At 33.2% G+C, this 14,540-nt stretch overlaps 2 protein-coding genes across 16 annotated transcripts in view; one reads left to right on the top strand and one right to left on the bottom strand.

Annotated features, from left to right (window-relative positions):
- Positions 1-659, bottom strand: part of LOC105196047 — a 54,833-nt gene extending 54,174 nt beyond the window's left edge. For 14 of the 15 annotated variants that reach the window (XM_026130484.2, XM_026130498.2, XM_026130499.2 and 11 more), the window contains exon 1: positions 526-656. The gene's annotated coding sequence lies outside the window, so the exon portion shown is untranslated. Of the gene's footprint in view, positions 1-525 lie in introns of all 15 variants that reach the window. The other variant, XM_026130485.2, reaches the window with a different exon arrangement.
- A 4,339-nt stretch (positions 660-4,998) lies between these two features.
- The window catches only part of LOC105195043 (thyroid receptor-interacting protein 11), a 29,132-nt gene continuing 19,590 nt past the window's right edge, over positions 4,999-14,540 (top strand). Inside the window, exons 1-3 of the mRNA XM_011160247.3 lie at positions 4,999-5,286; positions 5,966-6,045; positions 9,467-9,541. Of these exons, the coding sequence (XP_011158549.2) occupies positions 5,175-5,286; positions 5,966-6,045; positions 9,467-9,541 (267 nt within the window). The 5' untranslated portion in view covers positions 4,999-5,174. The remainder of the gene's footprint in view (positions 5,287-5,965; positions 6,046-9,466; positions 9,542-14,540) is intronic.

Genomic DNA, 14,540 nt, shown 5'->3' with positions numbered 1-14,540 from the left:
GTCTTTGCCTTCGCCCGCCCCGATACTACATTGCCGATATATCGGCCTGACGGGCCGCGGGAGGGGGGAAAAACGCCTAAAGGGAAACATCCCCGAGGTTGCGCCAAGTACATACACGCGCCGCGATTTTCTCTCTCTCTCTCTCTCTTTTTCTCTTTTTCTTTCTTACGCGCGATCGTTTCTCTACTCGTACCCGCGCACGGGTCGCGCGAATGCCGTGCCGTGGTATCGGGGCGGCAGGCGGGCCGATCGATTGGTCGATTCGCGTGCGCCTCTTCTCGACATCGCTTCGCGAGGAGCAAGACGTTCTTTAAGACGCGAGCGAGTTCCGTCTATTCCGTGCAACGCCGCCACCTTGCTCCGCCTTCTCCCTACGCCACCTCCACCACCACCTCCGTCGTCGTCGTCATCGTCGTCGTCGTTGTCGATGCCGTTCTTCTCGTTGCTCCACACACATTTCACGTCCGTCAGGGAGAAAGAGAGTGGAGAAGGACTTGCATTGGCACCAGCACCGCTGATAATTACCTTTTTGCGTCGCGTTCAAGGCATACACTGGTCACTGTATTTAAGGCACGGTGCACTACTGTTGTCCCAATCCTCGGGCCCGCAAAACTAGCCGCGATAATCCGTAAGCCGCGAGCGCGAGTCACACGGGATGTACCGAGGGTGGCCGGGCACTGAACACGACCAGATGGCGCTCGCGCTCGTGCGCGCCACCCCTATCGTCGAAACACCATCGGCCGCCGCATCGCCGCCCCCTACTATCACGGACCACTTCCTCGTTTCGCCCTCTTTCTCTCGTCATCATCCTTCTAGGATTTTCTCGCCGCCGACCTCGGAAGAGGGGGCGCTCGACGCCGTCCCTCGATTCCGCGCTCATGGCTCTCGATCCTCTCGATCGAAGAGGTGTATATAACCTCTTTGGACTTGATAGAAATTTTCGAGATTCATGCGCGCGATTTTTTCAAAGATGTTACTACTACTACTACTACTACTGTTTCTAAAGCTGGAAGATTTTTATCTTGCTCCGTTGCGCTCTCTCATGAAAAAAATTTAAATTATCGGAAATATTATAATTTTTAAATATAGTAATTGTAAAATTTTTGCATATTTTATGCATAATAATTTACATTAATTTTTGACTACAATAGTATTCGTAAAATATTTTCATAATATTCGGATATTGAATATACCACAAATATTATGTAATAACGGACATATGACATTAACATAATATTTCCATGATATTAAAATAATATTAAAAATATTGAATAATATTTTTGGAATATTATTTTAATATTATTTTGATTTTTAATAATATTCTAAGAATTTGGCTTAACAATTATTAAACAAATTACCATTAGAGAATCAAATTGAACTTTCAGATAGTCGAAAACAACAAAAAGTCCAACCAATATTGAATAAATACTACATGATATGATTGAAAAAAGAAAATATAAAAAAGGTGTGTCTCGCATACGATAAGCTGACTAAAATGGTTAATGTAAAGTGCCAGTAATGATGTTTATCGAGCAAAGAATAATGGTTACGTTCAGCAAAAAAAAAGCAACTTTGCAACTAAGATGCAATATTCTTTAATTGATTTCCAGCGTCGTCACAGTTTCCGCGATATTTAAATATCAAAGAATAATAAATATAAAAGAATCACAACATTTGCAAAGCGTTGCTTTTACCACTGAGCGCAGCCAATGACTTTGAGGTCTCATTTAAAATCGCGCCGTGCAATTTCGTCACGTCGAGATGCTTCAGCATAATTGACATAAAATGTAAAACTGCCGCAAGTAAAAAGGAGCACTGCGTCGAGGCGCATTATTGCTCAGCAAATGTCGCGCGGATCAGACTTATAAGGTGCGAAACGATGTTTATCTGCTCTTTAGTAGCTAACACGAGCAACATGATCTCTCTAAATGACTCTAAAGTTAAACTCTTATCAACGCTTCTATTTACTAGAGCATTTCATTGTCTTTTGGAATTCGTCGCCTTATAGTTTCGTAATGCATTTTGTTAGCGAATCAATAAATGTAAGCGGCTAACGCTTACAAGATATAGCAATTTCGCTCTATCGCTCTACCTAGAAAAAGTGGTGCGAAGGACACGCGATAAAATTTGTATCGCGCGATTACGCGGTAAGCAACAACTTGGGGTGCGGTCAAGGTGACGCTGCAAATGCACCTTTGGAGCATTCTTTGATTGGTCGATTTGTAAAATTCTTTGTTGCCATTGGTCGATCGAATGTTCCGAAGCATCAAATGTAGCATCAAATTGACTGCACCTTTAGAAATATCAGCTGAATATCTAGATAGTAGCCAGGAATGAATTTGTCATAAAAGTTGGCTATTACAGATAAAATACATTTGCTACGATATACAACTTTATTAGCTAAAATTAAAAGCCTGCTTCAACACGCGTAGCTAAGAAAATGATGAAAAGGCTGTTTCTCATTATCTTGTGCACATAAAAATCGCGCTTTCGAATCTCAATTGTGGGATGCTATCACTTTAATAACTAATAAATTGAGCTTTGGCAGCAACGACATTAGTTATCTCTATTTTAAAGATACATCTTAGCTGGCATGGCCATATTTCAGCTTCATCGGTTCAATCCTTTCTCTGCGTGCCATCGACTACGCGCGTTTCCGCTTTTCAGATTATTGTTCGAGCTCTCCTCCATGTACTGTTGCACACACGATATTGATTGTCCAGGATATTTCCTGCGCTACGTCGATATGTGTAAAACGTCCTTTCGCGAAGAATAATCGAGAAAAATAAAAGACAATCACTTATCTTTCTATAGAATCCATCTCTCTTTCTTTCATTGTATTGGTTAATGAACAAATAAAACCTAATATAATTTTTTTTCTTTTAAGTAAAAAATGATATTTTAATCAAATCTCTATGAAAATTAGATCTAAAAGATATCAATTTGTAATTTATTACCTTTCTAAAAAGTAACGTGATATATAATATATCGTTCGATGCATCTGTCACGAGACGCTATGTATAAAATTCCAACTTTTACTTTTTTAATCACTACACAGTAAATCGATTTGATATTTTAATACAATATTAGTTTCGCTTTAAATAATATTTTATATTTGTAATTGTTTATTTTTATAATTTTTGAACAAATTTTAGCATTTAATTTTTCAATTATACCTCCTTAAACAATTACTACTAAACAATACTAGTGAAGAATAGAAATTTATTAATGAACCTTCTGCTATATATAATATTAACGCAATATTATAATACCAAACTGTCGTTAAGAGTAGGGGCAGAAACACAGACTTTTGCATTAGAGAGATTACAATCAATCAGAATTCTTTATTTCCCTCTCCAGGGAAATAAAGAAATGAAGGAGTCTTCATTAATTCTCTTGATGAAATATGTAAAAATCTATATTCTCGTCCTTGAGCTAGGGATATACAAAAAAACTTGAGCAATATGACTTAAGCAGTAAGAAATTAACATGTTTGATTTGTTACTGTTTATACCCTGCTGTTTAAATTATGTTTGACTGGATTCACTTACTGACTGCTTAAGTTTCTTTCATGTGCCATTAATATTATAGCATTAGCGTAATTTATGCGGTATCCTTTCTATCCACATTACAGTTTTATTTATATATGACTTAATTCTTTTTATATCGTTACGTTTGCTCAGAACTTCTCATTTTGGCGAAAACCTCTTCGGCGGAAACAAACTCATGCGGTTCGCTCGGGAAGTTCTCCTCGCACTTCCCAAAGCGGTTTGTATGCGTTTCATCAAGCGACTCTCCAATTTTCGACGTAACGAGGGAGACATAACGACTAACGACAGAAATAACATTGGTTTCCATGAGCGACGAGTATATTTTCAGTAAAAATAAATTAGTAATGCGCGCTAACGTCGCACTCGCGACAAAAATCGATAATTCGCGATAACATTTCCAAAATTGCCGTCACAAATTATGTTTCCTCTTCCAAATGATACAATTTCGAAGTAATAACCTCGCATCTATCATCGAGTCAGAATAAATGCAACTTTAAAATACGTAGATTATAAGAAGATAGACGGTTTCTCTATATTTAGTACGATATTAGAATCTTCATTGAAATAAGTATGTACAAAATAAAATAGAAAAATATAAAAAATTTCGCGCATATATTATCGATTTTATATATCTTTACGCGATGCAATTTTATTTTTAAAAATATTCTTTATTTACAATACAAGTGAAACTTTAATTTTCAGCTATGAAGATTTCAAATAGTCATTAAAATTTATAGCATAAAATAAGAATAATATGAAATGATAAATGGTATTCAATAATAATTTCTAGCTTTTCAAATAAATGGAAATCAATACTTATAATATATTAAAAGGGATATTTATAGTCGGATTTTACATTTTAAATATGATTTTTGTAGAATATCGGTTTTTTATTCTCTGAATGGAATCAAACCAGATTGAAGACAATTTTAAATATATCTAAGATGAAAAGAAAAGTTAAATTTTAAAATATTTTTTTTTCTAAGAATTTCAATTTTTTAAAACTCTAAAAAAGTTTTAATTTCTAAAATTACTGATTTTAATTATTATATTTTTATGCTTTATGGAATATATTAATTTAATTAAATATATTGTGTTTTTAAATTATTTAAATTGAGTTAAATTAAATATTTGTTTAAATTTCTCTGTATCTTCTTTAAATTTTACCATAAGGTTTGTTCTTTTTCTATAGATATCTTTTTCTATATTTCCCCAGGATGGAACTTTTTGCACAGATTATTTACCTTTACCTCTGTAATGTGAAAAAATATATATATAATGAATCGTGCAAGAAGTTATTCATTCCTGAGACATGGAAAAAGAACGAACTTGCGTAGGTAATTTGAACAGCTGGCATAATCGCTCACTGCGCAGAATCCGCGAGACGCGAACAAGTGAATCACGTTTTATAATTCTGGTGCGTTCTGAAACCCGTCAAGAAAGACTTATTCCAACCTGTCTGCTGTCAAATGTACGTGTTGGCATGTTTTGTTACTCGTATAGACATAACGAATCCAAGTTTTCCATCATTGCGATGTGTCGCACGCACGACGATTGTTCTCAGTGATAAATTCCAGTGTACTTATTGAATCACGCAAGCGACGTAAATCGTTAACGCGTATAATGGCGTGGTTCGGTGATAGTTTATCCAGTCTCTCCAATTTAAAGGGACAGATCACGAATTTCACGGGGGGAATCAAGGAGGCTCTATCTGATGGTATTGTTGATGAAATAGGTATGTACTAACATTTTAAAATCTACACGATTCCAGATCTCGATATTTTCGTAACGCGTAGTTATTCTAGTGAAGGGTTAGGTTGCGGCTGTCAAATGATCATTTCATCTTGCCGACCGAGAAACTATTACCGATTGGGTTCGTTAGTCACGTGTGGCGCGAACTGTTTTCGGTTCTTATAAAACTTTGTTAGCAACTGTAATCAAAACAGTGTATGTTATTGATTAATTATCTTGCTTGTAATTATTTGTTAAAGTATAAACTTAGTGAAATAACTTGAAAACTTTATCGAAAATTCATACATATTTTTAATGAAATTACGTCGAGCTTGAATAGATTTGAAAACAGCAATTAATACTATAATTTTTACATTATTCTTTTAAATTTGTTGTTTTACTCTTTACAGCTATAAAATGATTTTAAATGTAATTTATTGTTGTTTCTTTAACATTTCCTTTATTGACATTTTTTATTTGGACAAAATCTTATACTTTTAAGAATTTATTTGAAAATTATTATGATAATTATGTCACAACATAATTATCACGGTATATAATTCCTTTCAATTCTTTTCTTATATATAAATTTGTATTATAAATTTCATAACGTCGAGTAGTACGATTTATAAAATTCCATAATCCAATGCAATTAATTAATTTTTACCATTCTTTATTTCCAGACGAACGATCAAAGGCACTAAAGGAGGCAAATGAAAGATGCAATCAACTGCAAGATCTGCTCGCAGCGAAAGATGCGGAGGTAAATATATTTTTGTAGAATCTATATCAAAATTAATTTATATTTATTATATATTACGTTTATATTATCATGTAAGTTACATTATATATAATGTTATCACATTTATATCATGTATTTATTAAAATATTTATTAAAATATACATTTACTGAAATAGCTTGAAAACTTTATCAAGAATTCGTACATTTTTTAAATCAAATTACATCGAGTATGAATTTGAAAAACAGCAATTTATATTATTTTTTATATTATTCTTTTAAATTTATTGTTTTACTTTTTTCCACTATAAATTAGTTCTATGATTAATTTACCTATTATAATTTTAATTTTTGTGAAATTTCTCTTATTGACAATTGCTATCTCAATTTTTATTGGCAAAATCTTGGGAATTTATTTAAAAATTATCGTGATAATTATGTTAAAACGTAATATATAATTTTTTTTAATTAGGCATATATTTATATGATGTATTTGTTTTTAATGTTTCGAAACTGTACGTTTAACTCTTTCTAAGAGGATCGTTTTTTGTCATAGTCATTTCATATTTAATTTCACAATCAATTTCACAAGAGAGATTCAAGGGCAATTAAGTGTTTAATTTATACCTCGAATATTTGCGATTTTCTTTTAAACTATTTTTGCTAATAACCTTCACGAATGTATTTCCCATGTTGGAAAGAAAAAAATAAAAAAAGTCACACACTTGATATACGCACAGATGTCTGTTAGTCCAGATAAGAGAAAAGGGCTACGTTGTGATTAGAAATTATTTTAACAGATGTCGCGTTCCCCAATAATCGCGAACGAGTGTAGAGCAAACATTACGTTCCTCCTTATCCGTTATAACGATATTACGATCATGGATCTTTTAGATCGTTCGAAGACGACGGACTGGCGGATATCGCGCGGGGAAATATGTACCGTCGGGAAAAATAGAGAGAAAGACCTGATTACGAGCTCGTAATCAGATCGGAGATATTTCCGGAATTGTGAAAAAAGTAGATTGTGAGACACTTTATATACCAACGTCGAGACGCGCGCTTTTTCTATCTCGCGGCGAACGACCGACGGAAGGGGAGTTGGGGGAGGGGTGCTCTGGGGAACCCCGTAGAGGAAGGGGGGTTTTGACGGTATACCCAGGGGTCATGTGAGATAACGCATCGAGGATTGTGGGGAGGTGGGGGACCGTTATCGCAATGCAAACGCAAGATAAGAGCGGCAAATGTAAACGCGCATCGTATCCACGTCCTGTATCCACGCGGCACCACCGGACTTCCTTCTGATTGTGCTTCCTAATATTTAAGTCGGAAACTCGGGGTGCGATCACCTTAGCTCGGGAATAGTCACCGCATTTTTGGTTTTTTTTGTTTTTGTTTATTTGCGTAAACGATTACCTGGAGTGATTTTTACGTAGTTGAAAGTCATTGTTATTACACCGCGTATTGTAATATTGATTGTACTATAACTTATTGATATCTGAGGACATTATTATACACATATTTAATTAATGTTTTTTGAAAAAAGTATGAAGAATCGAAGAAAATATTAAAAATGAAGCAAATAAAATCAGCACATTTAGCAGCTTGTTAATATAGTATTTCTAAAAAAATGAAAAAATTAGTTAATAAACTAATATTTTTAAAAAAAGTATTAAAAAAAAAATGAAAAAATTAGTTAATAAACACTTTTATACATTTTACGAGTTTTTATTATTACAATTGTATATTAATGGTTCATAATGAGAGTAGCAAAAAAAGAAATATATAATATTTATTTTACAACAATTTAAAATAAGGCCAAGAGTCACTATTATATAAAGTTTTTTATTTATTCTTGCAGAATTGAAAATAATTTATTTTTATATTTGCTTATTATTATATTATTATATGAATATAAAAATTATAATAATTATAGAATTTTCTATTAAAAATAAAAATAAACATTTACAGAAACATCCTATTTTAAAATTGGCATGTTATCTAATTTGAAGCCACTAATCTGAAGCCTGCATACTTTCGATTGGTTGGAAATTTGTTAATTTAATAACTGTTTAGTCGTTCAATTAATATAAATATAATAAATGCATAATTGGATAATTATATAAATACTAAATTTGTAAAAGAATTACGTGCAGAAAAAGTGTTTTTATTAAACATAAAGATATCAATAGTTTATAGTACCTTTTAACTCAAATCTCGGTTCAAATTTTCATGTCAGCATTTCGAATTTACAATATAAATTTTTACCACACTTGGTTGATTTCATATATCTTTCATATAACGCTTATCCGAAGTGTCTTCTACATCCCAGCTAGTTTTAATAGATATTATGTATACTTATATATCATAACTTATTGTTTCTGTTATACCAATTAAATCCTGGAATCTTTGCACGAAAGATATGTATGTATTATGGATCAATAAAAAAATTTGTTTTGACGCGAACATGATTTTTCCAACACTGGGGTGTAAGAAACACCCCAGGCCGGACTATTCTCGGATTAAGCGTCCCGGATCAGCTCGTGTTGGGATTCTTTCCGGATTTCGCGGATAAATCCCTCCTCGAACGTGAATCGAATGCTAAAGGTCTTTCCCGCTGCTTGGCAACAATCGTGAAACCGTAATAATATCGCTCCACATTTATGAATTTCTTTAATTCTGATCCCCATTTTAAGAGACTTATCATATAAACACGATAATATTTTTAAAATATTATACGAATATTATTAGAAATTAAAATAATAATTCGGTTTTTGTATAATATTTATGATATATAATTTTATTATCTGTAGAAAATTACGAAAATGTTCTACGAATATTATTTTAAAAAATTAATGTGAATTATTATCCATAAAATATTCATAAACTTTATAATTATTACATTTAAAAGATATTACCGATAATTAAAAATGTTGAAGTAAATATTATTTACTTCCCATATAATATTCATATAATATTTATGCAATATTATGAGGAGTGGACGTAATCCTTTTTTATTAATATTAATTTTTTTTATTAATATTAAATATTATTAATATTCCTGATTAATGTTAACTATTATTTCTGAAATATTAATATTTCAGAAATATTATTTAATATTAAATAATATTGTAACGCTTACAGGGTACTAATTTTTCGATCTGTTTGTTCGTTACATCGAAGAATTTTTTTAATGATGTATTAATAGTAAAACCTAATATATAATAAATATTAATGCTCGTATAATTATAATTTTTTAATCCCATGACGGTAATACCAAGGTAACGTTCTCACAGGAAAGAAACGAAGAGGAATTGGCATATACATTAATATGCAATAGTTATGACCTTCGGTTATTACCTTCGTGCAATTTCTGTTTCTTTTTTTTTGTACACGATTTTAATTTATATATAACTTATGTAAGTATCGTTTGTTGTGTGTGCAGATCAATCTTCTGCACCGGCAGAATTGCGAGCTGCAGAGAACCGTCATCGAGATAAACGCAAAGTCCAAGGAATCGGTAAGTTTTATAATTCTTTATTAAATAACTTCGATAAGTGCCGCACGGGAGCTGTGTGCTAACGGTCGAGAGAGAGAGAGAGAAAAAAATGAAAAGCGCCTTAGTATTTGCGTTAGGCATAACTTTTTGCGGCATTTCGAGGTAATGTGGAAACAGTCGACATAATTATTTCTAATCATTGACTGAAACGATATGTGACGTCGCGCGGCGATGAACACAGAGGTAGAAATGTGATCGACGGGAACGCGACGTTGCGCCCCGCTTCTTTTTTTTTTTCCTATATATAGTCTCACTTTTTTTTTTCCCGAACGGACGTAACACGAGCGCGAGTTTTCGCGAACGTTCGACGCGTTGGTTATCACCTTTTCAAATGTAAGAACCGTTCGCGATTACGTGACCTATAAACCGCGCAGAGTGTCGCCGTGCGGTTACCTCCTCTCGTTTCTCTCTCTCTCTCTCTCTCTCTCGTTAACAGTTGAGACTGCCAGGGCTTCCACATCACCGCGATAATTCATTGTTGTTACATCATTGTAATAATAGAGCGATCCATTGTCTTTAAAGTTACTTGCTGCTGCCGCTCATTATGTTGCAAATACGATAATATGCGTACGTACGTGTGCACGTATTTATACATGTGTGCGGGAGAAGCAAATGCGCTCGCGATAAGGACAACTAGCCGTTTGGCATTATTTAGCAGATACCGATAGTAATTGTTAATAGCGGAAAGACAATTTTTTTTTCCTTATCAGTGCCTAGATAAGGTACTTTTGTTTCGTCGACGCGTAGAATATCGTAATGCGCCGTTCGATATCGCGTTCGCATTATTTCTCTTACATTTTCCGAAATCACACCGTGATATCGTCTCGTGACGATCGCACGCGAAGAGAGACACCGCGCGTTTCGACATAATACCTACCGAGACCGAGAGGCAAAGGCGGACTTTGACCCCGGTGGAAAAAAAAAAAAACGTGCACACGCCTGTACAAAAGCACAGCAAGAGAAAAGAAAATGGGTGCGCGACGAAATACAATTAAAAGTACTTACGGAAAGGCCTGTGAACAGCTACATCGATAACTTGGGCCCGAAATGTTTCAGATTTGTTTTATGTCTCAACCTTTCATTGTGTAAAACGAGCGTTAGGAGCGGAAGATAAGAAAGTAACACGTCGCCGCGCGCGTTCTTACACTTTATTACGTATCTTGGATCAACAAAGGATCGGTCTCACTTGCCGTGGAATGTGTCACGAATTTCTCCGGGAAGAGAATTTCTTCTTCCTTCAGGCGAATCAACAATCGCGTCTTTTTTACTCAATCCTCTCCCTTCCTTCTTTTTTCCTTGTCAACTATACGTACTTCGTTATATTTACATTTGGAACAATTATCGGATGTCTAATGTTATCTTCGAGACCGTGTGTTGAGGAGGTTGTGGCTTATATACAGTACGAGCTAAGAATTATCGAAATTTAAAAAATGGAAGCTTTTCTGGGTTCATTCTTTTTTTTTTTTTCCTAATCAACAAGAACAAATTTTGGTTGCGAATGCCCGAATTTTGGCTTTGAAACTACACTATTAGAAATGTGAAATTGAATCTATTTTTAAGTTACACATTAAATTTAATGTGTTTATAACTGAAAAGCATGTGCATGAAATTTAATGCACTTTTGATAACAATAAATTTACATTAAATGTTTTTGATGTATTTGCTTGGAATTTGCTCTCGTTACATCACATTAAATTCTGCTGCCGATTTTTAACAGTGTAGCTGCAAAAAAGAAAACAATGAAATGATTTTTGCAGCGAATATTTTGATGCAGTTTTAAATAAATAACTTTTAAACGAGTAAGTGAATCTAAATGAATTTTTGCACAAATATTCATTAGAGTCTTATTAGTACGTGTAAAAATTTTGACTTAATTGGCAATGCTATTTCCCCATCAAATTTGCAAATAAGTAATCTGAAAAACGCAATTTTACATAAGAATTGAGAGTAAACAAAAAATGAAATAGCTTCTAAAGGCGTGAGTGAATTGTGCTTAAATTTTACACAGACACTCGAACGAAATTCTGGAATTTGAAATTTTTAGTGATGCTTTGAGATATGACTCATCTTAAGGGAAATCGACCTCGAGCAAAATCAAAGAGTTTGACGCGCCAATTGCTGTAAATTGGAGAAACGACGAGGGAACATTGTACAATGTACATTAAACTTTGTATATTAAACTTCACGTCATTCTTCATTCCTGGTAAATCGATAACGTGTGCCGAAAGCGCGGGAGACAGGTGTACGTCGGTTTTTCTTTATATTGTAAAGGCAGAAAATGGAAGGTAGAAGGATGCGATGATTCATCGCCCGTGCGTCGCGTCGTTACGTGAGTGCATTAATAGTCCTTGAAGTCTATCGAAACGAGCGCATCAGTTCAGAAAATTGCCCAATACATTACTTATAATTTAAACGGCAAGAAAATTCCTTTTCGCTTTTCTCCTTCTCTTTCCCGGCGAAATTCGATTGGTGACGAGTGCCCGTGACATCCCCAGCGCGTTTACACAATGAGTAACGAGATCTGCGCGTAATTAAAAAAAAAAAACTCGAAAAAACGCAATATGATATGTTCTCAAATAAACTGTTATCTTATTAGTCGTGACACGTGCGGGAAATAAGATTGACTTTTTCGCGGAATACGAAGATTCCGCGGAACACGGAGGCGTATTCTCTTTTACGTGGGCGCGCGTTGTGCATAAACGATTCGACGAGGAGCTAACTCAAGGCGAAAAACGCGCGTATCCTGTGATACAATAACGCTTCGATCGATCGATTTCGATTAGTAGCACCCTGCGGTTTCATCGTCGCCTCGATAACGCTCCGAGGCAACGATAAATGTACGATCGGGGGTTGCGCACAGTTTTCTACGATAGTGACTATGGCTACTCTCTCGATCGGCTGCCTATAAATACAGGTCGACGGACGGGCTCTTGCGCGAAAGTTAGTCGAGGTGCGATAAAAGTTAAAAGCCGACACGAAAGGTCCTTTGTCAAATTGTTCAAGGTTAGCGACACATCGTTGTTTATGGATATATTCCGAACGGTAAGTTTGGTTAATTTTTATTTTATAGATGTTGGCAAGAAAAGTGTTCTGAACTCGTCATATTAAAAGTAATAATCTGTAAATAATTCAACCATTTACTGACGAAAATTTTTCTCAGAACTTTTATACAAATTGGAACACTTTTCAGAAATATTGAGAAAATCAACATCTTAGAATTGTTTATACATGGGAATTCTGAAATATTCTAAGATAAAAAAAATCTAAGAAATTTTCTAAAAAGTCATAAATTTACATAAAAGTTATGAAAAATTACTTTATAAACCTGGTAAAAAGTTTTTCTCTAAAAAATTTATTATAAAATTTTTCAGAATTTTTCAGAATTTGCGTATAATTTTATAACTTTGTAAAAAATTTCTCAGACATTTTATACGAATTTTAAAATATTTCACATACACGAACAACAAAAATTTTTTTTCTCAATATTTTTGACGTGTTCATATAAAAATTCATATAAAAATTCTGATAAAAATTTTTATCAGGTTTATCGTATATACAGATGCAGTGTTGTTAGTAAAATTAAAAAAAGATGTGAAAATTGATGAGATGTAATTTCTGAAATAATTTTTCAGAATTTTTACATAAGTTTCAAAATTTTCTAAAATTTCTATACAATTTTATAACGTTTTAGAAAATTTTTTAGATTTTTTATCTTAGGCTATTTCAAAAATCTTATACGAGTGTATGAAAAATTCTGAGATAAGATGTAGATTGTTTTCAATATTTCTGGAGTTTTTCTGAAATTTATATAAAAATTTTGACAAACTTTTTCATCCGGGAATAATTGAGTTATTTAGAAGTTATTACTAATTATGACAGTTCAGGACACTTCGGATTAGTTATGGGGTGGCCGACATCTAGAAAGAAAATAAACCAAACTAATATCGTTTGGTGTATACTCACTATTTGGCTGATTAGCTCTACTTTGCGACTTGATGTCTTTCTCGCTTGTTTTTAATCTACCGCATCGCTATTCGAACTTGTTTTTTTACAAATTTACATTCTTTTATGTTTTTTTTTCGCGCCGTTTGCTCCGCATCCCGCAATCGATCTCATTAATTAGAAATTTCATGGTTTCGTAAGCAGTACGACGATAGAAAATTATTGGATAAAAAAGCTGTAGAAGGCTGTAGGGTCGCTCAGGGACAAGCGGAAGAATAATATCGGTAGAAGAACGCCATTAGCATAACGCTGTACATGTTCGCGAAGGTACAATTGTGTATTACTACTTGCAGTTTCTCCAGGGCAGTAACTAGTTAAAAAGTTCAATAATAAAATTAAAAAGCTAATGTTTTTAATTTAACTTTTTTAGTTATTTTTTAATTAGTAATTCTTAAAACGTATAAATTTTAACTTTTTTTCCAAGTTATAAAAATTTAACTAAAAAAAAATGATACGAGAAGAAATATATATTCTCACATAAAAAACTATATTTTTCTAATATTTTTTAAGGTCAGTTTCACGATCTTCAGTTAACTTAATCGGCTGATTTTTTTCTATTTATTGGCCAATTGCATTTGTCGTTAAGTAGAATTGATCTGAAATAACCAATCACGGTTGACACTTAACCGGTCAATTAAGTTAACCGAAGTTGTGAAACTGACCCTTATAAACTTAATTTACAGATGAATTAATTTTATTGCTCTATATTGTAATTGTTTAGTTATTTAGAATTTAGAGAATTTTATTTTATTTTTTAAAACTACAATAATCCACTTTAATATAAATTTTCAAAATTAACTTGTAATTTGAATTAAATTAATCTAAAAAAAAACTTTTAATTAAATCAATTTAATTTTTAATTTAATCTTAAATTAAATTTATAAGACATTAACTTTAACTCAATTTAGTTAAGAAAAAATATTAACTCATCCAACTTTGAGTTTCTTATTATTTTTTC

The sequence above is a fragment of the Solenopsis invicta genome, chromosome 7, assembly GCF_016802725.1.
Source record: "Solenopsis invicta isolate M01_SB chromosome 7, UNIL_Sinv_3.0, whole genome shotgun sequence".
Lineage (NCBI taxonomy): Eukaryota > Metazoa > Arthropoda > Insecta > Hymenoptera > Formicidae > Solenopsis > Solenopsis invicta.
The sequence above is the reverse complement of the archived record's forward strand: the minus strand, read 5'-3'. Positions and strand labels throughout refer to the sequence as shown.